A 23,862-nucleotide genomic window follows, 5' to 3' on the forward strand; every position below is an offset into this window, starting at 1 on the left:
TTATGTATGTTCCCCGATTACTCAAAGACGCCTGGACCGATTTGGAAATATTTTTTTTGTTTGAAAGAGTATACTTTGCAGGTGGTCCTATATAAATTTGGTGAAGATCTGATGAATATCTTCGGAGATGGAGAACAGAACTCCTCAATGGATAAGAGCAAATTGCTCGCGATCAGTGTATTAGCTTAGTAAGCAGTAGGGTTTTAACTAGGCATAGCATATTATAGTACAGTGGGCCACTACAAATTGTGAAATAAAAAAATTCAAAAGAGTTAGTGGGTGGTCCTGGGTTCGATTCCCGAAACGATCATTTAAATTTTCCAATTGTCACAGATCAGGTCTGGTCTGGGAATAAAAAGAAAACTGATGTTTCACGCTAAAAGCAGACTTTTCAGGACTTGTATGTATTTTGTTGGCATCAGGTCGTGTATCGAGTTCGGTGTACAGGAAGTATTTCCACGCGGGCGGCAGCTGGGCTCTGCTGGTGGTCACATTTTTGGGCATTGTTCTCGCACAAGTGGTCACATCTGCTGGTGACCTGTGGCTTACTCACTGGTAATTTTATGTTGGATGAGATCTATAGATCGTTCTTTAACTTTGCTCAGACATGATTAAAACGAGATAGATTGTATTGTATTGTCTCTCATATAAAGGTCAAAACGTATTTACGCTGCGCTGCGCGACGCGGCGCGACCCGTCAAATATAAATAGTTTATATGAGTTTACATGGAGCAAAGTGCACCTAAGCGACGGCGGCAGATATAGTTTATATGAGTTTATATGGAGCAAGACGTCGCGTCGCGCAGCGCAGCGTAAGTGCATCTAATCAGAATCTGTCCTGTTTTAACTCGAAGTAATTTAGATAGGAACACAGTCAAAGTACGCTCTGTAGATCTCAGCCGTAGTTATGGTCAAGGCATATTGATACAGTACAGAGTCGAAGTTACACAACTTTTTTCTCTATTAAAATGTACTTACATACTGAACTTTATACTTATCCATTATACCGGACCAATGCTGCGCTCAGCCCGAACGGAGCAGAGACCAATCAAATCCTCTATGTATTTAGAACGTAGGTATCTACTTAGTGTAAAATTCTTGTAACGAGAAAACTTAACGGAGGGATTCTGAATCTTTAAGATTCATGTAATTTTTTCTATAATAAAAATCTTTAGTTCTCGTCGAGAAGAATTTGCTTAACAAAAGACAACGTTGCACTATGTAGTTAGGTAATATTTTAGATAAAATGAGGCGTCGCCTTGTAGTAAAGTCAATATGCCTTGCTTTATTTTAATTTGTTTATCTCCCTTAAGCATCCTAAATCCTACAAAAAAACATTGATTTCAGGATGAATACAGCAGACGCGATGCACCCTGAAGAGATAAACGAGAGAATTACAAATATAACAGCAAATATTACGACTGATATTACAACTAATATTACATCTGTTGATTCAAACAGCGAGAATGGATATTTGCCGTCAATCGACCATAACTTTTACATTTTTATTTGGGGTTCTGCCATAGTTGCATGCATGATTCTGACGACCGGCAGGTAAACATATTGCATAAGACGATACTGTGGTAGGGTAGATGACTGGCTTTTTTTATAGATATAAGAAGTTTTTTTAAATTATATATTGATAGACTAATTCACTAGCAGCGGCCCAAAAGGTGAGATTTTTTTTGAATGGGCTACGCCAAAAGACTTGTTCCATCGTCCCTTCATTCAATGAACGTAGCGTTGTTAGCTGTTTTATACAAATTAAGTATTTTTTTTATAAAACAGCTGATTAGATAATCTAACTTAGACATAACTAGATACCTACTTGCTGGATCGCAGAAACTAGGAAAATTCAATTTTTAGCGTACCTTGCAACATTTACGACGTTTGTTGTCCACATAGTGATAAAGTTAAAAAGCCCGAAGACCTACTCTAATCACAATATTCAGTAGGTAACTATTTATACCAACATTGTCTGATTTAGATACTTATTTGTTTGTTTATATATTACATCTTTCTTAAAAAAGTAAGTATCTTCAAGACAACTTTTATCGCGTACACGAGTTGGTAATATCGTGATTGATCGATTTAGTAAGTAGATATCATTAAATATCACAGACATGTTTTACTTGACCCAAGATTCAGAAATTTGCGAGTTATACTCGCGCACCGAGGGTTCCGTACTCGGGTATTTTTTCCGAAAAATTTCGGTCTTTGTACGCAGATGAAGACCCGGGCAACTTTTAGTCATGAATAAAGCTTAAAATAAATTTCGTATGTTTTAAATAATTTTTAAATACATATAAAAATTGCGAAATCGGCAAGGTGCGTCTTCAGAGTTCGCGCCCGACGCTCTGACCGCTAAGCCACGATATCACTTAAATTGCCAGTGAAGAAATTTGTGATATGTATGGTCACTTAGTACTGAAGTGACTATTGTTGTTCATATGATTTTAGATCGTTGTTATTCCTGTGGGTGTGCATGTGCAGTTCCATAAACCTGCACAACAAAATGTTCAGTAACATCTTGTCAGCAACGATGCGATTTTTCGACACCAACCCTTCTGGACGCATCCTTAACCGATTCTCCAAAGATATGGGTATTGTGGACGAGATCTTACCGAAGATGTTCCTTGATAGTATTCAGGTAAGAATTTTAATTTTTTGAACTTGATTAATAGCTAATCCAACTTACAATACTGTCCGGGGATTATTTTTTTTGAAGTAACTAGGTATTTTTATTTATCAATTTATTAATTTTATTATTTTGATGATTGATGATATAAAGTAATACCTAGTAGGAGATTTTCAGTAGGTATTGTTGTCCTCAGATGTTCATGGTGATGGCCGGTATATTAATCATGGTGGCCATAGTGAACCCTTACATGGTTCTGACGACATTTTTCTGCGGTATACTCATGTATTTGTGGACTATAGTTTATCTGAATACAGCACAAGCTATTAAAAGGTAAGCAAACATTTTAAACCAGCTTTCATCTTTTTCACCCACAACTCCGTCTTTATGGATTTATGGATTTTAAAAATAGCATAGAAACTATTTTTTATTTCGCGTACTATGTTCGTTTCCGGGATGCGAGCTATCTATATGCCCATCATTAAAGAATTGACTAAATATGGCCAATTCTTGTATACAAACTCTAAACTTAAATGAAAATTCTAAGGTCTGCGAAAAAGGATTATTATTAGGCATTAAATTAATAATAATAAGACCTGTTTTATACACGTAATTGTTGTTGGTCGCAACGTGAACATGTCCATAAAATATGTCTGTTATCTGCGCTGCGACCGATGACTTGCGGTTTCTTACTTCACTATTAGCCCGTTTTCCTGAACAGAGTAGAATATAAATAAAAAAATCCTGTATTTTTAAAAAATTCACAATATGTTGCAAATAAAACATCTGGTTGACGCTAGAGGCCAACGAACGTAGCGTAAGTAGGCCACTCGGAGTCAATGCCGCGTCTTAGGTGGGGCACTGACACGAATTTTCCACGCTATACATTGCGGATTTGAATAATAATAAATCACTAAAACTACGAAATAAGGCAATTTATTTATTAAGGTTATTGGCAATAGATTGTGTTTAGGTAGTATAAAATATAATAACGTTTTTGCTTGCGTTTCTGGTTACACCCTGTATTTTGTTGATCAGAGTGGAGGGCGTGTCGCGCAGCCCCGTGTTCTCGCACGTGTCGGCGAGCATGGCGGGGCTGACGACGGTGCGCGCGTGCGGCGCGCAGGACATGCTGCGCGTGCAGTTCGACGACAAGCAGGACGTGCACACCGCGGCCTGGTGAGTACATCGTCCTCGTCAGCCTGCTTTCTTCTGTATAACCGTATCCCTCATTGCTGGGGGTCGTGTCCCCTTTCCATTTATAATAGAATAGAATAAAAAAATCATTTAAACTTTTACAAGTACTCTTGAATCGCCAAATGCATCTACCACTGGTTCAGAAGGCAGAACCAGTAAGAAACTCGGCAGTTACTTCCACGTATAAAAGTAATTGCAGTGCCGAGCATTGTTTGAGCGAGCTGCAAGTTAAATTCAAGCTTTTGTATCTATTATAACCTAGAACTCACGTGGTTACATGTTTGCTGCTCTCCTGCCAAATCACAGTCTGTTCACTTGTCACTGTCGTCTGTCAAAGTCACTTTACACTTGATGTCCATCTGACACATGCTATTGTCTTTGTTAACCTAAACTATATACACCACATACCTTCCCCTTTAGTCTTTTTATTATTATTATTGCACTAACTAATGTTTCATTATTCCCCCCTTCCACGTAACCACTGCTTCCTGGGGTATCCCTAACCTGTCCCGCATCTCCTCTGGGCTCAGCTCACTGTCTGCATCTCGCCTTCGTATCTGGTTGATGTGCCTGGTCACCACTGGGCCATTCTCTATTCTGATTAAAAACCTTGCCGGTCCTTTCAGCCTATAGATGTCACCTTTTACCCACTTTCGCCCTCGTGAGTAAGACCGTAGCCATACTTTATCATTTATTTTAAAAGTTCTTACAGGGACTTCTTTGTTGCTTTCTATTTGATTATCTGCCACTGGTTTCCTTGAGAATGGATGTATTATGTCAAACCTTGTTCGAAATCGTCTTCTATTTAACGCTTCCGCTGGTGTCTTTCCTGTAACCGTACTTGGCGCTGTCCTCAAACCAAATAATAACCTAGGCAACTTAACTTCTAGGTTGCCACCTGACATAATCTTGAGTTTATTTTTGATTGATTGTACAGTCCTCTCTGCTTGACCATTTGATGATGGGCTATATGGAGGGGTTAAGATATGCCTTATGCCATTGCTCTGCATAAACTTCTTGAACTCTGCAGATGTAAAAGCCGTCCCATTATCCGATACCAACACCTCGGGCAGCCCTTGTTCTGCAAATATTTCTCTCAGTGCTCTAATTGCACATTCAGTTGATGTGATTCTAACAACCTTAGCTTCAGGCCATTTTGAGTGAGCATCCACCACTATTAAAAATATTCTGTTGTCCACAGGGCCTGCAAAGTCGATGTGCAATCGTTGCCATGGGCTGGCAGGGGTAATCCATGAATGTGCAGTACTTTGAGGCATGTTCCGATGCACCTGACAACTCTCGCAGTTTGCCACTAAACTCTCAATTTCATGGTCTAGCCCCGGCCACCAAAAATAACTTCTAGCAATCGATTTCGACACCACCACACCATCATGTGTCTCATGTAGACCCTGTAACATATGCTGACGTATAGGGGGCGGTATAACCACTCTACTTCCCCATATGATACAATCATTGCTAATTGATAATTCTTTCCTTTTTACCCAATATATTTTTAATCTTTCATCTTCAACTCTATCTGGCCAACCGTGCAAGATCCAATACTTAACTTTCGCCATCACTTCATCACTTGCTGTCTGGTCTGCAATATCTTTAGCTGAATATTCTATAGCACTAGGTTTTTCGGCCAATAACAACACTTCTGGTGATATTTTCTGAGCTTTTTCCTCACTAGTCTCCATTGGCCATCTGCTCAGTGCATCGGCCCCCACTATGCTAGATCCACATTTATACTGCAACTCATAATCATATGAATTCAATTTTAATGCCCATCGCATCATTCTAGGTGATAAAACTTTTGGTATCGCCTTATTAGGGCTAAATATTCCTAGTAACGGTTTATGGTCTGTATATATCAATACCTGTCTACCATATAAATATTGATTAAATTTTTCTAATCCAAACATAATGGCCGCCGCTTCCTTATCTAATTGACTGTAATTTCTCTCCGCCTTAGTTAGTGTTCGTGATCCCAGAGCAATCGGCTTTTCGCTTCCATCCTCCATCCTGTGAGCCAATACCGCCCCTACTCCATATTCGGAGGCATCACATGTTAACACTACCGGCTTGGTATTATCAAAATGTATTAATGTGTCTTCATTGGACAACACAGACTTGGCCTTATTAAAAGCATCCATTTCCTTCTTTGTCCATTTCCATTTTGCATCCTTATCTAGCAATCTGTGCAGCGGTTCCAATAATGTTGCTTTGTTTTTTATAAATCTCTCATAGAAATTCAACAGCCCGAGAAACGCTTGTAACTCTTTCACATTTTGAGGTGCTCTGGAATTACTTATCATGCTTATTTTTTTTGCACTTGGGTGGATGCCCAACCTGTCTACCACATATCCCAGAAATTCCACCCTGTCTGTCGCTATTTCACATTTTTTTTTATTCAATCTCAATCCTACATCTTTGAGGCACTGCAGCACTTTATCTAAAATCTGAATGTGTTCTTCCTCATTTTTCCCTGCTAATAATATATCATCTAGGAGTACTGTCACCCCCTTTATGCTCGCTAATGTATTGGCCATTAGCCTTTGAAATATCCCCGGGCATGCTTTTAATCCGTATGGTAATCTTTTCACTTTATATAAGCCTTTTGGAGTATTTATGGTTAGCATTTTTGCTGTATTATTTGTAACTTTTACTTGGGTATATGCTTCTTTCAGGTCAAGTTTTGAAAATATTGTACCACCTGCTAACTCTGACAATGATTCATTAATTGTTGGTTGGGGATATGTATCCGTTTCAGTCGCTGCATTGACTGTCAACCGGTAATCACCACATAACCTAATGCTTCCATCTTTTTTTTGTACTGGAACAATTGGTGTAGCCCAATTTGAAAACGGTATTGGTTCAATTACGCCTGTCTCTACCAATCTGTCTATCTCCCTACACACTCTATCCCGTATAGCAAAGGGTATGGGGCGGCACATTTTCTTTACAAGTAATTTCTACCTCTGGTCCTGTATATTCACCTAATCCTTCCTTAAACACTTCTTCATACTTCTCCAAGGTCTTAGCTAGGCTGTCGACTTCCATACAATTAATACCCCCAATTGTTATCCCTAAACACTTGAACCAGTTTCTTCCTAGCAGGTTTTGTCCCCGTCCTCTTGCAATTAGCAATGTCAAGTGCCCCTTGAATTTTCCATATTCTATGTGCACTTCCACACTACCCAGCAACTGTACTGGCTTATAAGTCCACGTGTGTAGATTCAGGTTTGTTGGTGTCAACTGCGGCAATGCCCCATTCCATATGCCCCGGGCCTGGTCTTCACATACAATGGTGTATGAGCACCCTGAGTCCACTTCAAACTGTATTATCTTCCCGTTCAACTTGACTTCGACCAATACAGGCGGCACTCGCTCTGCTCCACTTACACTGTGCATGCCGTTCATAAATTCATCTATTTCTTTAACTTCCCCTTGCTCTTTTCTATTCTTCGAGCACATTCGGGCAATGTGGCCTACCCGAAAACATTTAAAGCACTTTGTCGCAGCAAAACTGCACTTCTTGTACAAGTGATTCCCCCCACAACGGAAGCAGAAAGACTTCTTCTCTTTCACCGTGCTCACGTCCATCGCTTCATCTTCACTGTTAATTTTACTAGTCCCTGCCACCGGCTCTGAGTCCTTTACCTCACTTACATTGATGACCTTTAGGTCTTTTTCGCGTTTCTCAGCCTGTAATGCCATCTCGACTGCCAATTCATAGGTTAAACCTGTTTTTTTTAATAGGCTTTCCTGTAATTTTGTATCGTACACCCCACATACCAATCTATCTCTCAAAGTTCTCTCTAAATCTACAAAATTACAGTACTTCGACATCTTTCTTAGTGCTGCGATGTATTCCGGCATATGCTCGTTTTTGTCCTGTTTTCTCATGTGAAATTTAAATGATTCCACTATTTCATTTGGTCGTGGGCTAAAATGATTGTTCAGTACATTGATTACTTCCCCTAAAGTAATCTGATTAATATTTTTCGGGAAAATTAATGATTTCACCAAACCGAACAAATCTGCGCCGCATGATGCGAAAAATATTGCTTTCTGTTTTGAAATATCCGTCACACCTTTTGCCTCGACAAAAAAACCAAACCTTTCGATGTACGACTCCCACTCGTCGTTCTTTATGTTAAATTCCTGAAATCTTATTTCGGACATTGTTAGCACCCGTTTTTCCGTGTAATCCCGGCCTAATTTATTATTTTCACGCACTAATCACTGAGATGTTTTTAGATTCTCGTCGCCACTATTATAACCTAGAACTCACGTGGTTACATGTTTGCTGCTCTCCTGCCAAATCACAGTCTGTTCACTTGTCACTGTCGTCTGTCAAAGTCACTTTACACTTGATGTCCATCTGACACATGCTATTGTCTTTGTTAACCTAAACTATATACACCACAGTATCAATAACATATTCTTCGATCGTGTTATTTTTCAGGAGCAGGATCATACCTTTATTAGATTCTTTACATTTTTTTAAAAGCAAGTCTAAAATTGATTGGGGAATTTTGTTATAAAAGATTACACTCATTCCCACGAACGACTTTCGTACATTCATCAAATAATGTTAGGAGTTCTTTTGGGATAATAATGCAATAGGTTCCCAGATCCTTTCACATTGATACAACGAGACTGAGAGCGAGATTTGGACTTTCAGGTTAATTTTCAATTACTATCAGATGTTATGTTAATGATAATAACCGGGACCGACAGCTTTACGTGCTCTCGAAGGCACGGAGGAAACGAAAAGGCCAAATTCGAACCTCCCAAAATCGTTACCTACCAACTCGGGTGAACGGTGCTTAACAATCGCAATCGATTGATATGTGATGTCAAACTAGGCCACATGCCCGTGTTGAACACAGGCCTATCCTGACCGCCGCAGCAGGCCTCTCTCACGTGTGTAAAAACTATTCAAAATTCAAAAAAAAAAAATTCAAAATTCAAATTATGTATTTTCATTCAATTAGACTTTTAAAGTTCTTTTGAATCGTCAAAAGCATCTACCACTGGTTCGGAATGCCTTTCCTACGGAGAAGAACCAGCAAGAAACTCGGCGGTTGCTATTATGTACAAAATATCATTATTGGTTTTCATGTGAGGAATCGGGAAGTCTATGTACAAATGATAACAATATTATTCCCACTCGACAAGCCCAATCATTGAACCAGCTGCCCTATCATGTTGATAACGACGATACTCGATGATACATACATACATACATTTTATCGAGACATATATACATAAGTACTCGTATAATATACCTACCTACACTGCCGTCCGTGGCGATCGAGATGGCAGCAGATCAGAAATGGCAGTTTCGAGAAAACGGAACTTAAACCTCGTAGCTTTAATGTTTGTGAAAATATTGTCAAAAATACCTATACTAAAACTATATATAATATACTCGATCTTCATGTTGCATAGAAACCACGAAACCCAGATTATAAAGAAGGATCATTTAACGAATATTCCATCTACCTACTTATAATAAAACTGTATCTAACTAGACGAATTCGGCATCTATGATTTTAGTATTTACTTTAGAATACCCATTTATGATCTATTACTTAATACAATTTTTGTTACAGGTACCTAACCCTGATCACTAACACGGCTTTTTGTATATGGCTGAGTCTCATCTCGGCGTCTTATGTCGTGATAGTGTCCTATACCTTCCTGATGGTGGGTAATGGTAAGTTATTTTATGCATCAATTTAAAAAAATGTAAGACTTTATAGAGGGGTTCTACAGATATACCTATAATATTAGTTGGCAAAGACGGTTAACGCAACGGAGGAACGCATAGACGTGATTTTTTACATGGGTGCAGTTAAAGATCTGGTGGTGATGTAGGCTTATTTTTATCCCGGAAAATCAAACACTTCCAAAGGGATTTTTAAAAACTAAATCCTCGTGTACAAAGTCGCTGGTAGTGAAAAAATATTCCGACGAATTGAGAACCTTTACTTTTTTGAAGTCGGTTTGGTTATATATTTGAAAATAGTAACTACTGATAGTAATAATAGATAGTAGGAACTAGGAAGTAAAGGACAACAGCACATAAATAATTCGGTAATACTTTTTTTTAGAAAAAACTCCGTCAGGCGACGTAGGTCTAGCAATGAGTCAGGGGCTCATTCTAGTGAACATGGTACAACACGGCATAAAGCAGACCACGGAAGTGATATCGCAGATGACCAGCGTGGAGCGTGTGCTGCAGTTCACCAAGCTGCCCCAGGAACAGACGGACGGGCCCTCGCCGCCGAAGGGGTGGCCGCACCGAGCCAGGCTCGTGTTCAAGGACCTTTATCTCAGATACGACAGAGAGGCCGAGCCTGTACTCAAGAATCTAAATATAGTTATTGAGAGTGGATGGAAGGTAAGATAAGTGTGTTCTTCTTGTGGCAAGTAGCTTTGTGTGGTAGGTTCTTGTGGTTGTGTGTGGAGGGGTGACCCGAGCGCGTTTAGCACCCTCGTAGCTTTAGTTTTAATTTAACGTTATTAATTATCACCACTATATCATCTTACAAATCTAACAATTCTGACTATCAAAAGGCGTGCATTAGTACCTAGCTACTTTGAATACCTAAATGATTTTGATTTTGCAATGCAATACGTTTTCACATGATCTTAAGTGTCACTTTCTGCATAGTAATCGATAAAATTAATTTATCTGATAAATGGTACAGGCAAACACTTACTTGTATTATAAGTTTTATCGATAAACCTGTCGAGTTCATCAAGCACCTACTAGATATACTTATATCTAGGTGAGAGTGCAGTTTTGATTAGGTAATGAAGGGACATAATATCATAAGATCAATATAATTAATATTAAGGTCATTGATAGGTTACATATGAGACTTGAGAGTAGCTAGGTACCTATATTATAAATTATAATACTTACGTAACAATTATAGGTAACTACCTGACGTCATACTAGATATGCAGAACGCTTAGACAACCATGACACCATATTTATCAAACCTAATGACTCAATGAACTGCCAATGCCATACATACAAGGAGAGAATCTATGTAAAATATTGAATCCATACTAATATTATAAATGCGAAAGTGTGTGTCTGTCTGCTATACATTTCCACGGCCCAACAGTTTAACCGATTCTGACGAAACTTGGTACAGGGTTAGTTTATATTCCGGGGACGGACTATTTTTTATCCCGGAAAATCAAAGAGTTCCCACGGGATTCCCAAAAACCCAAACGCTTAACCGATTTGTATGAAATGTGGTACCGAGGTAGCTTGCGTCCCTGTAATTGACATAGGCAACAGTTCCCACGGGATCTTTAAAAACCTAAATCCACGCGGATGAAGTCGCCGGCGTCCTTTAGTATTTTATATTTCACAAAATATCGAATTAAAAAAGTCGTAGATCAAAGTTCTTAGTTTTAATAATAACAATTACCTACCGAGAGTTTTCTGATATTTGTATTTAACCCTGTATACTTAAGCAAATGATTAATTTAAAGGTGGGAGTAGTAGGCCGAACCGGAGCAGGGAAGTCGTCCCTGATAGCTGCGCTGTTCCGCCTGGCGCCGATCGACGGACACGTCTACATTGACGACGTCGACACAGGAGAGATTGCCCTTAAAGTAAGTTCTACAAGTCTTTTCTTCACACTTTCAGAGCTGCTATTGTACGGACGGCCTCAAAACTCGAGTAGCAATTCTGCGAAACTATTGCATCAAACAGGTGCCTGCCGCACTTATGAACTTTTTCTATTAACACGCCACACACACCTAACGCATGCGCATAACGTGCCACGCGAATATCATCATTAAGGTGCTAAACGACTTACGGCCTTTGACTGTACCTATTCACCTTTTCATTGACATGGGAGAGGGAGTTAGCTAAGGTTGCTTGAAAATATCAAAATAGCTAACTTTGTCCGTCTATAATGACAGAACTTATTCCCTGAAAACAAGTGAAAATAAAATCTCAAAAGTCAGATATTATGTACAAACTTACTATCTTAAAAATCTTATTGGGCATACCTGTGCCTATATTGAGTTAAAATATGTACATGTTAAAATTTCTGATTTATAAAAGTAGGTACCAAACCAGTTTTGGTGCAGTCAAGTGAAACCAGCCTGCCTTATACAATAAGTACGAGAGTACCTCGTCTAAATGTCAATCCCTCAGTTGCTATGCCTATTGTAGATCGTAATCGTGCCTGATCTAAATAAATCGATATTTAAAATTCACAGGAGTTGCGGTCGAAGATCTCTATCATCCCTCAGGAGCCGGTGCTGTTTTCTGCTAGTTTACGATACAATATGGATCCCTTTGACAAATATTCTGACGCCGAAATATGGAAGGCATTAGAGCAGGTATTAATGATTTAATTGTTCTCAGAAATCATAATCAACCTTATTTTATGCACCTTACCTAGGACAACTCTTCTTTTATTACGGTACTTATATTACGTCTATGAATACCACCACCGCGCCGGTTCGGAAATTGCGATAGATTCTACTGAGATGAGTCGGCAAGAAACTCGGCAGTTGCTCTTTTCAAATCATAAATCATTCTTGTTCGTAAACAGGAAAAGGATAAGATGGTATATAAAATATCAAGATTGAAATCATAAAATCATGTGTGAAGATTACATTACCTAGGTTATTGGTAATCCTCTAATTTTATACCTAATTAGTTACCAATTACCCACCTAGTAATGCCGTAAGCAAAACGAGATAAAATCAAACCGGCTTTAACATTACTTTGTTAGAATTTCATTATCAGTGGGTAGTCGATATGTTAGAATGTTATTTATTAGCTACTAGCTGATGCCCGCAGCTTCGCCCGCGTGGATTGGTCAGATCCCCTGCAGCATCAGGATTGAGGAGTTGGAATCCAAATTTTTTATGAAACAATGTCGCAAAGTTCCTCTATCGATTAAAAAAGAAATGACGCAAATCGGTTCAGAAATACATCGGTTCAAATCGGTGTACATAGGTAGAAAAACACAACTCCCTTTTTGAAAGTCTGTTAAAAAAGTAGCCTATGTTACTCCCTGGTCAATTTTCTACTTGTCTGTGAAAATCCCGTCAAAATCGGCTCAGTCGTTCCGAAGATTAGCCTTTTCAAACAGACAGACAGACAGACAAAAATTTTAAAAACGTGTGATTCAGTTATAGTATCGTTCAAATAACCATATGACCTTAATATGCGGTAGTTATTTCGATATTACAGACAGACACTCCAATTTTATTTATTAGTATAGATGTAGTCAACCCGCGTTGTCACGAGGTTTTTTTGCTGAATGACACGAGGAGTCTTATCAGTTATCAGTAGAGTTCCGAGAGGCTAGCTGAAAAACAGCCGACACGATAAGATAGATATTTGACACGCCAATATTGATTATGTCAATAGTAGATCGCAATCTTAAAATTGACATGATTGATTCTGGTCCACTTGTACAAGGACAGTTAGCCCTAATTCGCACAGGCGTTAAAAAAGCGCTGCGTTAAAACCCGGCGTTGCGCTGAAAATACAAAGTGCGCGTTATAAAAGCGTAGACGTGTGAACATATACTTAGGAATGCATTCGTCCTATTTGAACGCTTTTTTAACGGATGTTAAAAAAGCTCTCGTGCGAATGAGGCCTTAAACCACAGTTAAACTACAGGTTGATTCACCACTTCTACGCAAAACCTATCTATGTCCCATCATTATTACAATAGGATCTTGGACTGTAGTAATAAAATGATGTGACGTTTTGTATAGCGATAGTTTATGCGGCTAGAATTCATTAAGAGAATAATTTAAAAAAAAAATAGATTTTTCGTTATTTTTAACATAATTAATAATTATTATTAACGTCAGAAGAAATGTGCGGAAGGCGATTAATGAGGTTACAAGGCGTAAAGAACTAAAATATATTTTTCAATTATTTATTCAATTATTTAACATAACAAGTGTAAATTAAAAATTTATAACACCCCCGACAAGTGAAGGTTACAGTAACTAGAAAAGGGCTGATAACTTTCAAACGGCTGAACAGATTTTCTTGGACTATTCTGCGCCTACAATCCAAAGTATCTGAGTTTTCCAAAACATTATTTTCAAATAAATAATTATGTATCTAGGCAATGTCCATCTTGACAGCTTGACATTTGTCAATTGACATAATATTATGAACCTAACGGTTATCTAACCTTCTTTTCTACAAGAAAACTAGAAAAGAGCTGATAACTCTTAAACGGCTGAACTAATTTTTTTTGGATTATAGCTAAGAACACTCTCGATCAAGCCACCTTTCAAACAAAAAAAACTAAATTAAAATCGGTTCATTCGTTTAGGCGCTACGATGCCACAGACAGATACACAGATATACAGATACACACGTCAAACTTATAACACCCCTCTTTTTGGGTCGGGGGTTAAAAATGTTTTCCCGCAGAAATGACCCTTTTCATAGATATTAAATAAAAAATTGGAAAATATATTTTGTCCTTTATGCCTTATGACGTCATTAATCACCTTCCGTACAGCGTGACGTTAGTGCTTATAAAAATGAATAGAAACCATGATTTTTTTATTGAATTATTCTCTTTAATAATGAACTCTAGCCCCATAAACTAGGTAGGTACCGCAATCTAGTTTCGACATCAAAAAGCGATGGGTCGGGATGATGATGAGTTGATGGGCTACGCGCGTGGTGGCAGGTGGAGCTGAAGCAGAGCGTGTCGTCGCTGGCGGCGGGCGTGGAGGCGGGCGGCGCCAACTTCAGCGCGGGGCAGCGCCAGCTGCTGTGCCTGGCGCGCGCCGCGCTCGCGCGCAACCGCCTGCTGGTGCTGGACGAGGCCACCGCCAACGTCGACCCCAAGTATTAAAAAAATATATATTACCCATGCTAATCATGACTAATACTCCCCTTTCCCCTCCAATTAAGGGTAAAGCTTGTGCCATGAGTGGGTACGACAGTAGTTGAACCGCCGACCTTTCGGAATTTAGTCCGCTCCTCAACCGTTGAGCTATCGAGGATCTATTAGACACACATAGCAGATTATGACAATAATAACCAGGTAATACAAGCCATAAATAAGAGTCACTCAACAAAAAGTGTGTACAGATGCAGTAATAATATAATGAACGTGTCGCAAAAGTAACGGCCAACATCTCATACAATCACAACTAAACTACCGACTCACTATCAGTTGTCCAGTCCGAATTGCAATTTTGCACAGGTTCATTTCCCTTTTTGATGTAAACAAGGAAAAAGGGCAGATTTTTAAAAATTTCCACGGGAGATCGCAGGCAGTCGCTATACTGTATCCACGGAAAAAATCTTAGGCGTCATAACTAAACTGCATTCACTTATCGACTTTTTCTTTAGAAATGTGTAATTATTATTTATGAAACCATTTCTACCCACCTAACATTTAAACCATGCCTATTTATCTCAATTTGCTGAATTTCAAAGTTCAAACTTGTTAACCTTTAGAACTGAAGTAAGAGAATATCTAGTAGGTATTATAACTTATTTTTTTACAGTACGGACGCGTTAATCCAGAAGTCCATACGGAAACATTTCTCCGATTGCACAGTGGTGACAGTCGCGCATCGCTTACACACGGTCGCAGATTCAGACAGAGTTGTGGTGAGTACCGTTTTATTCCAGCTACCTACTTCGGATTGAGACTTCACGATCGAACGCAGACGTTTCTGTATCCTGCAGTACTGCTTCACTGTCTGATTTTTGACGATTTAGATTTTATCCGTAACATATGTGTCAAAAATCCTTTTTTCCACGCACATGCAAAATGTGGTAATCAACTCCGATCAGCGGTGTTCCCAGTAGATTACAACATGGGGTTATTAAAGGGGCGGACGGCAGACAGACGGAGAGACAGACAACAGAGTGATCCTATAAGGGCTTTCTTTTTCTTTTAAGGTACGGAACCCAAAAACAAAGAAAAACAAAAATAAACAAATAGATCTAAGCACCTATATAGTTCTAATCTAATGACTAACTGACATTTTTGATCTTTAAAATTGATATAACCTCGCTACTTGCAGGCGGATGGCGGATACACATTTGCTAAGTGTTACATTCTAAGTAGCAAATTGGTGCTAATACACAAATACTGCAAAATATTCGTCACGCTAAAACATGATTGTCGCGAGTAAAATAATTTTCAAAAGGATTTAGATAGATATATATTTTGAAATATGTCAATTTGGATTCATTAATTATATTGTTAACATATTGGGGAGGCCACATCACCTAAACGACACGACCTGATTGTTGCCACCACCATATAAGTAGTACTTATTTATAGATTTTTGAAATGCAATTGTCGCGGCGTCGTCATCTTGGCCTTGACGCTTCCCAAAATCGTATCGGCTTTTATATCCGCCTTTTATTGGGTACATATTTATTTGTTTATTTTTACTTTTCATGCTATATTCACGACCGTCCAATTAAAGTAATTGCGCGGGCGCTTTTTTAACCGACTGTGGCAAAGCCAAAAGGCAGGGTTATAAACAAAGCCTTTTCGTTTTAAGAGAAGATCTGTGCTCAGTTGTGAGGCGGCGATAGTTTGATGATGATGAGACAATTAAAAGCTCTTATGTGTACTTAGGCAACTTAGGAGACTTTAGTACTTACGAGAGTGAATAGGCATCTTCTAGGTAAACCTACCATCTTAGGCCACTTTCTATCACTTTCCATCTGGTGTGATTGTGATGAAGCGCTTGTCTTTGATGAAAAAAAAACTCAAGTATGTTTTGTTTGTACAGGTAATGGAGGCAGGTCAAATAGTAGAATGCGGCCACCCTCATGATCTCCTGCAGAAAGAAGATGGGCATTTCATTCGCATGGTTAAGCAGCTTGGCTCCGCGTCGGAGCAGAGCCTGCGTGAGCAAGCCCGAAACGCCTACATGCAACATATTAAATACGTAGACGCTGAAGACCAGCCTCAAGTTAAATAAACTACAGACAGTGCGCGAGAAGAGGACTTTCCTGTGAATGTGACCTATACTTAGTAAGCTGCGTACAGACCGGCCCAACGAACGCCCTACGATGGATATTTATCGTTCGCTAGCGTTGGCTTCCGCACGCTCGTTGGAGTTCGTTAATACATCCAAATACATTTAGTGCTCGAACGAACGTTCGTTAGCACTTGATTCCGGTTCTTTTCTCTTTCATTCGCAATTTAATCATGGACGACGACGACATCATTATAATTGCTAGTTTTATATACCAAAACGAGTTAGCAAGAACAAGAAAAAAATAACGATAAGAAATATCCAAGTAATTATCAAATTAGACGTCTACACGCTACGCACTCTTGCTTCAACTGAGCGTTCGTTCGTTGGCCTTCGGCGACCGTCCAAACAGAGTTCGATCAAATAGCTCGATTTCTTTGATGTTACCGCCACGCTTCGGATCGCCGGCACACGCCAACGAGCGATCGTTGGCATTCGCTAAGCCGTCCAGATTGCAGCAACGAAGGTCAACGAAACCCGTTCGTTGGCGTTCGTTTGGCCGGTCTGTACGCAGCAGTAGATAAGGAGACAGTATATTGTCGTCTGTCGATAAATTATTATTCGGAAACTAAGATAACACGTCGCACATTGAAAACAAAAGTGACCCTATCCAAAATCTTGATTATTATGACCATTTAAAGATTTGCGTTTAGCTATTGAGCTTGACGTTTATAGTGATCTAGCGAAAGTTATCGAGACAACAGGGCCTGTTTTAAAAAAAAATGTAAATCAGTACTGCCAATTATTGGATAGTGCCATTTTTGTTCAATGTGCGAAGTTGTGCTAGATTTATTTGGTCGATATTTCTTTACCACTTGCCAGCTGAAATGAAAATAAAACACCGGGCCCTATGGCATAAAGACATTCAATTCGCGCGCTTATTCTACTACTTAATTTATTCTACTTAATATAATTAAGACATGTGGCTGGCAGTAAAAGAATTCACAATACAAGTATTTCAAAATTGTTTTATGCATACCTGCTCATAGTTTGTTTCCTTGTAACCTGAGATAAATGGTGTTTGCTATAATGGTCCATACCTACTTAATTTAATTACAATAATATTTTAATGTAATTTAATATTATAATATTTAAAAAACACTATTAGGGTGCATCCATTTTAGTGTTTAAATTATCTTGAGAGATTTCCACTATAAAATATATATAAGGATCCAGCTTTACTCACTTGTTTAGTCGACGTAAGCCAGACTAGTTTCGAACCGATCCGGGGTCCCTTTTCACAGGGACCCAGAGGGACGCGATAGATTCGACTTAACCGCGACGTGCTTGCGAGCTGAGATGGGTTCGAAACTAGTCAGGCTGAAGTCAACTAAACACGGGAGTAAAGCCAGATCCTTATATATTTATAAGGGTGAACCATGAATCCATTTTCGCACTGACGGCATTCAACACTTACCAACTGTACTTACATTCATTTAAATGTAAATCTTGTAATGACAAAGTGATTATATTTAAACCCCTAACCAAAACCGCTGTGATTGGTATAATATTACCTATATTGGTATATAATTTAGTACTTACGTAAGTGATCACAGAGTAATGATTTCTCGAAATAATTGTCTATAGAGGTGATACAGAGTGTTTAAGTTTGTTAAGTAATTAGTGTAGGTATTTTGAATTGATATGTTAACTTATATATTGCTGTTACATTTTATGGGAAAATACCCTAAAGATGTATTTTGTATAATTGTAAACTTATTTTTATACAAACGCTTTATCATAAAATAATACAAAAGTGCCTAGCTATATAATTAGTAAATTTTTATACTTGAAAAACAGTACAACTGTCTAATAATATACTATTAAATTTCACCTATTTAACTAAATATTAGCAAAGAGCTCCTCAATTTTGATCCTTAATCTTGATCCTGTATGCAATATTCAAATAAATTGCTATAAAATAAATTATTTAGGTAGGTACCTACTTCAAGCTTGTACAATTTGTTAAATCATTTTATTTTCTTGAATAAAATGTTCAATCTGTTTGAATTTGCATTAAATATGACCGATTATTATTAACCATCAACCCAGAAATTATAATAATTGTACTTAGTTTATATATATATCCATTTTTGTACATGTATATTGTATATTTTGCCATTAGTACTTATTTTGGAGGTATATAAATGATTGCAGATTTGTAACAAAAATCTGTTCAAACTGAAAAATCTTTACTCTCAACCAATGGACCAATGTTAGTACTTACCTAATAATGAAAAACCTACCTATTATTTATAAAATACAAAATAGACATTAAAAGGCTTCAGCTATGTTTAAAACAAAAAGAAGCATATGTATAAAATTAAATGTGTTCATTCATAAGCATGCTGCATGCTATATTTTTACTGTCACAAAATTGGTGCAAGTACTATAATATAATAACATGCATATTGTATACTCAATAAAAACGAATATTATGTATAAATATTTTTATTTGTATTAACTACTTAGTATCTTACACTTGAAGGTGCATTTAGAATTTATTATAAAATATTACAAAGACAGCAAGTTCAATAGTAATATTATTAATTCCTAAGTAGGTACTCCACAATGTATCCATATGAATGTATACTCAATTTTAAATGTTTATTAAATGTTTTTGATATATATCAGGACAATAAATGTTTTGCAAAAGGTTGTGTATTATTAAAATGAGCATTTGTAGCTGAATATATCATACTAGCTGAACTTTACCATTTTTGACCAAGTCTGCAATTGGTTTGTACTGCAGTATGTGTTGCGAGCCCTCTGGAAAAGAAAACAGGAGTATTTGATGTATCATAAAAGCCTCATAAGAAAGCTCATAGCCACAGGATAGAGCTATGCTTGAAGTTTGTCTACATGATCAAATCAGAAATGTGCCAACAGTAATTAAAAATAATGGTGCACCAGTGTCATATTAAGTTTTACAGCTTCATAGAACACCATTTTTTAACCCCCGACCCAAGTTTGACGTGTGTATCTGTGTATCAGTCTGTGACATCGTAGCTCCTAAACTAATGAACCAATTTTAATTTAGTTTTTTTTTGTTTGAAAGGTGGCTTGACCGAGTGTTCTTAGCTATAATCCAAGAAAATTGGATCAACCGTTTGAAAGTTATCAGCTCTTTTCTAGTTACTGTAACCTTCACTTGTCGGGGGTGTTATAAATATTTAATTTACACTTTTGTTAAATCTAGCACTACAAAAACCATCAAACAAGAAATGAAAAAGAGTAGGCACTTCATACATTTAATTCAATGGTATTTACCCTCTAAATCTATTTCTTCATCCTGATCACCTATCAAGTCTTCTAAAATAATTCCATGTATTGTGTCATTTGCTTTTAGGAAGATGTGAGATTGCATATTAGGATAAATAGCCATTTTATTCAGTTCAAACGTTCGCACATTACTAGGGACAAGATTCAATACTGTATCCTTCAAATGATTCTCCATATTCACTAAATATTCTTGAGCATACATCAATTCTGATGGTGTTAAGTAGTTTGTGCCAGATTCTATACGTTGTTTCTCATCGTTGACAATTGAAATACAATATTTTTCTATTTTATTTAGTCTTGTCTTAAGATAATTGCAAATAATATATTTAATTCTATTAAGTTCCATTTTATGGATCCACACACGAAGGTCTGTTTTGGGAAGCTTATTGATATTTCGTTCCATGTGCTGGATCTGTCCCAGCATGCATTCGACCATGTCGTTGCGGTGCGGAAGTATTTCCGGAGATAAACGCTCGTTTTGCCAAGCGCTTTGGAGTCTTTTCAAAACTGTTTCGGCTGTGATCTCGTCCTCCTCGTCACTTAAGTCTAGATCTTCGGTGTTCATACTTTTCGATAATACCAGTTCAGTCTAAAATACTCTTCAATAATTGTTATTCCATTAGAATTGAAGATTGCATTGAGACTTTAAAGTTTAAACTATAAAACAGAAAACACAGTCATTATATCATCTGAATATTATTAGGTATTTATAAATTATATCCGCGTCAACTTGACAGATGACAGCGACCACAGGGACTTTGTGAAATTCTATTGTCTATAGTCAACACTGACCTCTAATATCACAAGTACGCTGGACTTGCGATTGCCAACTGTTTTTTGAAGCAGCCTGATTATTGCCATCTTAGCGTCATGAGAGCGTGCTCGGACCGCTCGGAACTATGAACTAAAATGTTAAAGCCAAGACATCTATTAACTTAAAAACCATTTCACACGAAGAGTTAATTTTAATCAAATTTTGATTTACGGTTCGCTCGGTGGGCGCTTCGAATCGGCACAAGAAATTACTGGCATTTTGTATGGCAACCTTTTTCAGCGTGCTTGTCATAATAATAATATAATTAGTGATTATTTCAGATTGTTACCCGACTACGGCAAAGCCGAAAGGAAGGGTTAAGTCTATGTATGTGTGTATATATGTAAATATGTATGTATGTTTGTATCCAGATTCTGTGTGTTCCACCGTAGCGCCTAAACTACTGGGCCGATTTTGATGAATGAGGTGTCAATCGATTCTTTGTAATGGCCCAGGTGACATATAAAATTACATGAAATATAAAATTATAAAAATACAGGATTCACTTAAAAACAAAGGGCGACCTTATGTAGGTACACTACAAGTACAGCACCAGCTACTAAGTACTACAAGAAGCATTAGGTCATACTCATAGGCCATAAGTTTACCGTCAAGTGTGCAGCGAACTTGAACTTTGAAGCGCGGCGCGCGGCCTCTTAAATTGATGGCCATAGCCGACACACATTCTTTAGAGTTCCCGGGGTCTCTTAATAGGTATGCGCTGAGGATTGCCACCGAAAGGATTTTAGTGGATAGAATTCTCACATAATCCGCTCCTCTCTTCCCAAAGAAATCTGGTATCTCAAGAAAATTCCCCACACCCTCCCCCCGTCAAAAAAAGGTTCTTCCGCCAATAGCGTTTCTGCGATACATAGGTACTTTTTATAGCTGTTAGTTGTTGTTGAATTAGTCCTTTCCACTTGCATGCAACATCATCAGTTATTATGAATAGGAATGGATAACAAATGGATTGTAGAGTTGACTCTGACACACCCGCTACCCGAGCCGCTAAGGTGTGGAATGCCCTTCCGACGTCTCCGTGTTTTCTGCCACGTACCTACCTTCCTATAACCTAATTATATTTTCGCAGCAAGAGTGAATAGGTACTTGCTTTTTCTAGTCAGCACACTCTTACCCAGGCTTCATCATTGCTTTTTACTAAGTATGATTGAGCAGTGACAGCCTATTGGTTGGGACGTCGGCTTCGTATTCGAAAGGCCCGGCGTTCGATCCCGGGCACGCACGTTTAACTTTTCCATAGAGATAGAATATATAGGTACCTAAATTTGAATTTTCCGAGTTAGTAGGTAACTATGTGCGTTCAAGCATTTAAATATTACTTGCTATTAACGGTGAAGAAAAATATCGTGAGAAAACTTACATGCCTGAGAGTTCTCCATAATGTTCTCAAAGGTGTGTGAAGTCTGCCTATCTCATCCGCACTTGGCTGTAGCGTGGTAGATATATATAGACATACTATGACCTATGAATATGGCCTGTAACAATAGCAGGGTTTCTCATTCTGAGAGAAGACTCGTGCTCAGTAGTGAACCGGCCCGGCGATGGATTGCTGATTATAAAAGCATGATCGCTGTCGAGAGCAAGTCTGTCTAGCAATAAAATAAAACATCACAAATTAGATCGACGTCAAAGGCCAAATTCTTGAGTCATTGATCTTTACCTGTCCCGAGGGGACTACTTATGGAAATCAACAAGTTACCTATAGCTGTGGTTATAAGTAGTCAGCTGAGTCATACTTTATTCCATACTACAGCCACCTACAGCTATTATTACAAAAATTGAAAGCTAATACGTGGGCCTTCATAGTTCGTACAAAGTACCTGTACTATTATGTATTAGTACTAAGTACTGAGCTAAGGCACAGAAATAAAATCGGTGGGGTCGCGAAAACATACGGCTCAAATACCTACTTACATACCTTAGAAGTATAAACAACAAGTCATTTGTAAGTAGCCATGAGTTAAGTATTCGGTAGGTATATGTTAGCTGTAATTACTATAGAGAAAATAAACTATATTATAAATATTCAAGAATTTGCGATGCTGTTTGTGTATAATCTTGTTAGCAGACTTATATTTCCAGTGACTTACTTAGTGGTGCCGTAACTATATTAACCGACTTAAGGAAACTCAGGGAGGTATCGAAAAAGAAAAATGACATTATGTTTTTATAGATTTTTTTTCTATATCCAATACATGAAATATATTATGTTCAACTACTGTTTGCAAGGAGACAGTAGACAACTCCTCAACCCTGATGCAGGATGCTGCACAGGTACAGCACACCTTTCCCGTGGGGATTCAGAAACTGTATAGTGAATTAATACGGCAGGCAACGAACATAATTTGATCATTGAACTCCGAATTCTTGATGCTGCGGGGTAGTACAGCTCTCCTAAAGGGCGGGGATTCAGGAATGGTTGCTGGTAAAGTAACATTGTAGCTACCGAGCACTTCACACTTCACAATTGAACTCCAATTTATAATTGACTTCATAATTTAATTCTAAGTTTCACCTCAATTTTGACGCTACAATACTGCAGAAGCTGAAGGGAGCCAAGTGAGGAAGGGGACCAAACAGGTGAAGAAATATTAGATAGCAAAATATTAGGTTTGTAATATCATGACTTTCCAAGTGATCGCTGTTTTATGCTTGACCGTTGATTGCCATTTGCAGTAGTTTTTAAATAGGTACCTCTTTGAGTTAGCGCCGACTTCAAAAACTACCCACATATATAGGTTTGGACGTTTTGTTCATTTGTTTAGAGTAAATTGGTTTGAAAGTAATTTAATTTATAGTAAGCTTTTTCAGTGGGTTTCAGTTTTTTGAAATTGGGTTCACGTTTTTTTTTTAATTTACT

General features: G+C 38.0%; 2 protein-coding genes across 4 annotated transcripts in view; one reads left to right on the forward strand and one right to left on the reverse strand.

Annotated features, from left to right (window-relative positions):
* The window catches only part of LOC123864231 (ATP-binding cassette subfamily C member 4-like), a 65,016-nt gene extending 47,467 nt beyond the window's left edge, over nucleotides 1–17,549 (forward strand). Inside the window, exons 13-25 of one of the 3 annotated variants that reach the window (XR_006795733.1) lie at nucleotides 423–555; nucleotides 1,348–1,554; nucleotides 2,461–2,650; nucleotides 2,835–2,971; nucleotides 3,677–3,817; nucleotides 9,460–9,563; nucleotides 9,961–10,250; nucleotides 11,363–11,485; nucleotides 12,101–12,223; nucleotides 14,560–14,720; nucleotides 15,389–15,494; nucleotides 16,637–16,885; nucleotides 17,406–17,549. Coding sequence is in view for 2 of the 3 variants with exons in the window: in XM_045904519.1 (XP_045760475.1) it covers nucleotides 423–555; nucleotides 1,348–1,554; nucleotides 2,461–2,650; nucleotides 2,835–2,971; nucleotides 3,677–3,817; nucleotides 9,460–9,563; nucleotides 9,961–10,250; nucleotides 11,363–11,485; nucleotides 12,101–12,223; nucleotides 14,560–14,720; nucleotides 15,389–15,494; nucleotides 16,637–16,828 (1,907 nt within the window). In the remaining variant the exon portion in view is untranslated. Of the gene's footprint in view, nucleotides 1–422; nucleotides 556–1,347; nucleotides 1,555–2,460; nucleotides 2,651–2,834; nucleotides 2,972–3,676; nucleotides 3,818–9,459; nucleotides 9,564–9,960; nucleotides 10,251–11,362; nucleotides 11,486–12,100; nucleotides 12,224–14,559; nucleotides 14,721–15,388; nucleotides 15,495–16,636 lie in introns of all 3 variants that reach the window. The other 2 variants (XM_045904519.1, XM_045904518.1) reach the window with 2 other exon arrangements.
* Nucleotides 17,550–19,213: 1,664 nt separating this feature from the next.
* LOC123864243 (DNA replication complex GINS protein SLD5) lies at nucleotides 19,214–20,909 on the reverse strand. Its single transcript, XM_045904539.1, has 2 exons — nucleotides 20,156–20,909; nucleotides 19,214–19,654 (listed from the first exon to the last, which is right to left on the reverse strand). The coding sequence occupies exons 1-2, from the start codon at nucleotides 20,730–20,732 to the stop codon at nucleotides 19,581–19,583; spliced, it is 651 nt and encodes a 216-aa protein (XP_045760495.1). The 5' UTR covers nucleotides 20,733–20,909; the 3' UTR covers nucleotides 19,214–19,580.
* Between the last annotated feature and the right edge of the window lie 2,953 nt (nucleotides 20,910–23,862).

Source organism: Maniola jurtina, chromosome 4 (assembly GCF_905333055.1).
Source record: "Maniola jurtina chromosome 4, ilManJurt1.1, whole genome shotgun sequence".
NCBI lineage: Eukaryota > Metazoa > Arthropoda > Insecta > Lepidoptera > Nymphalidae > Maniola > Maniola jurtina.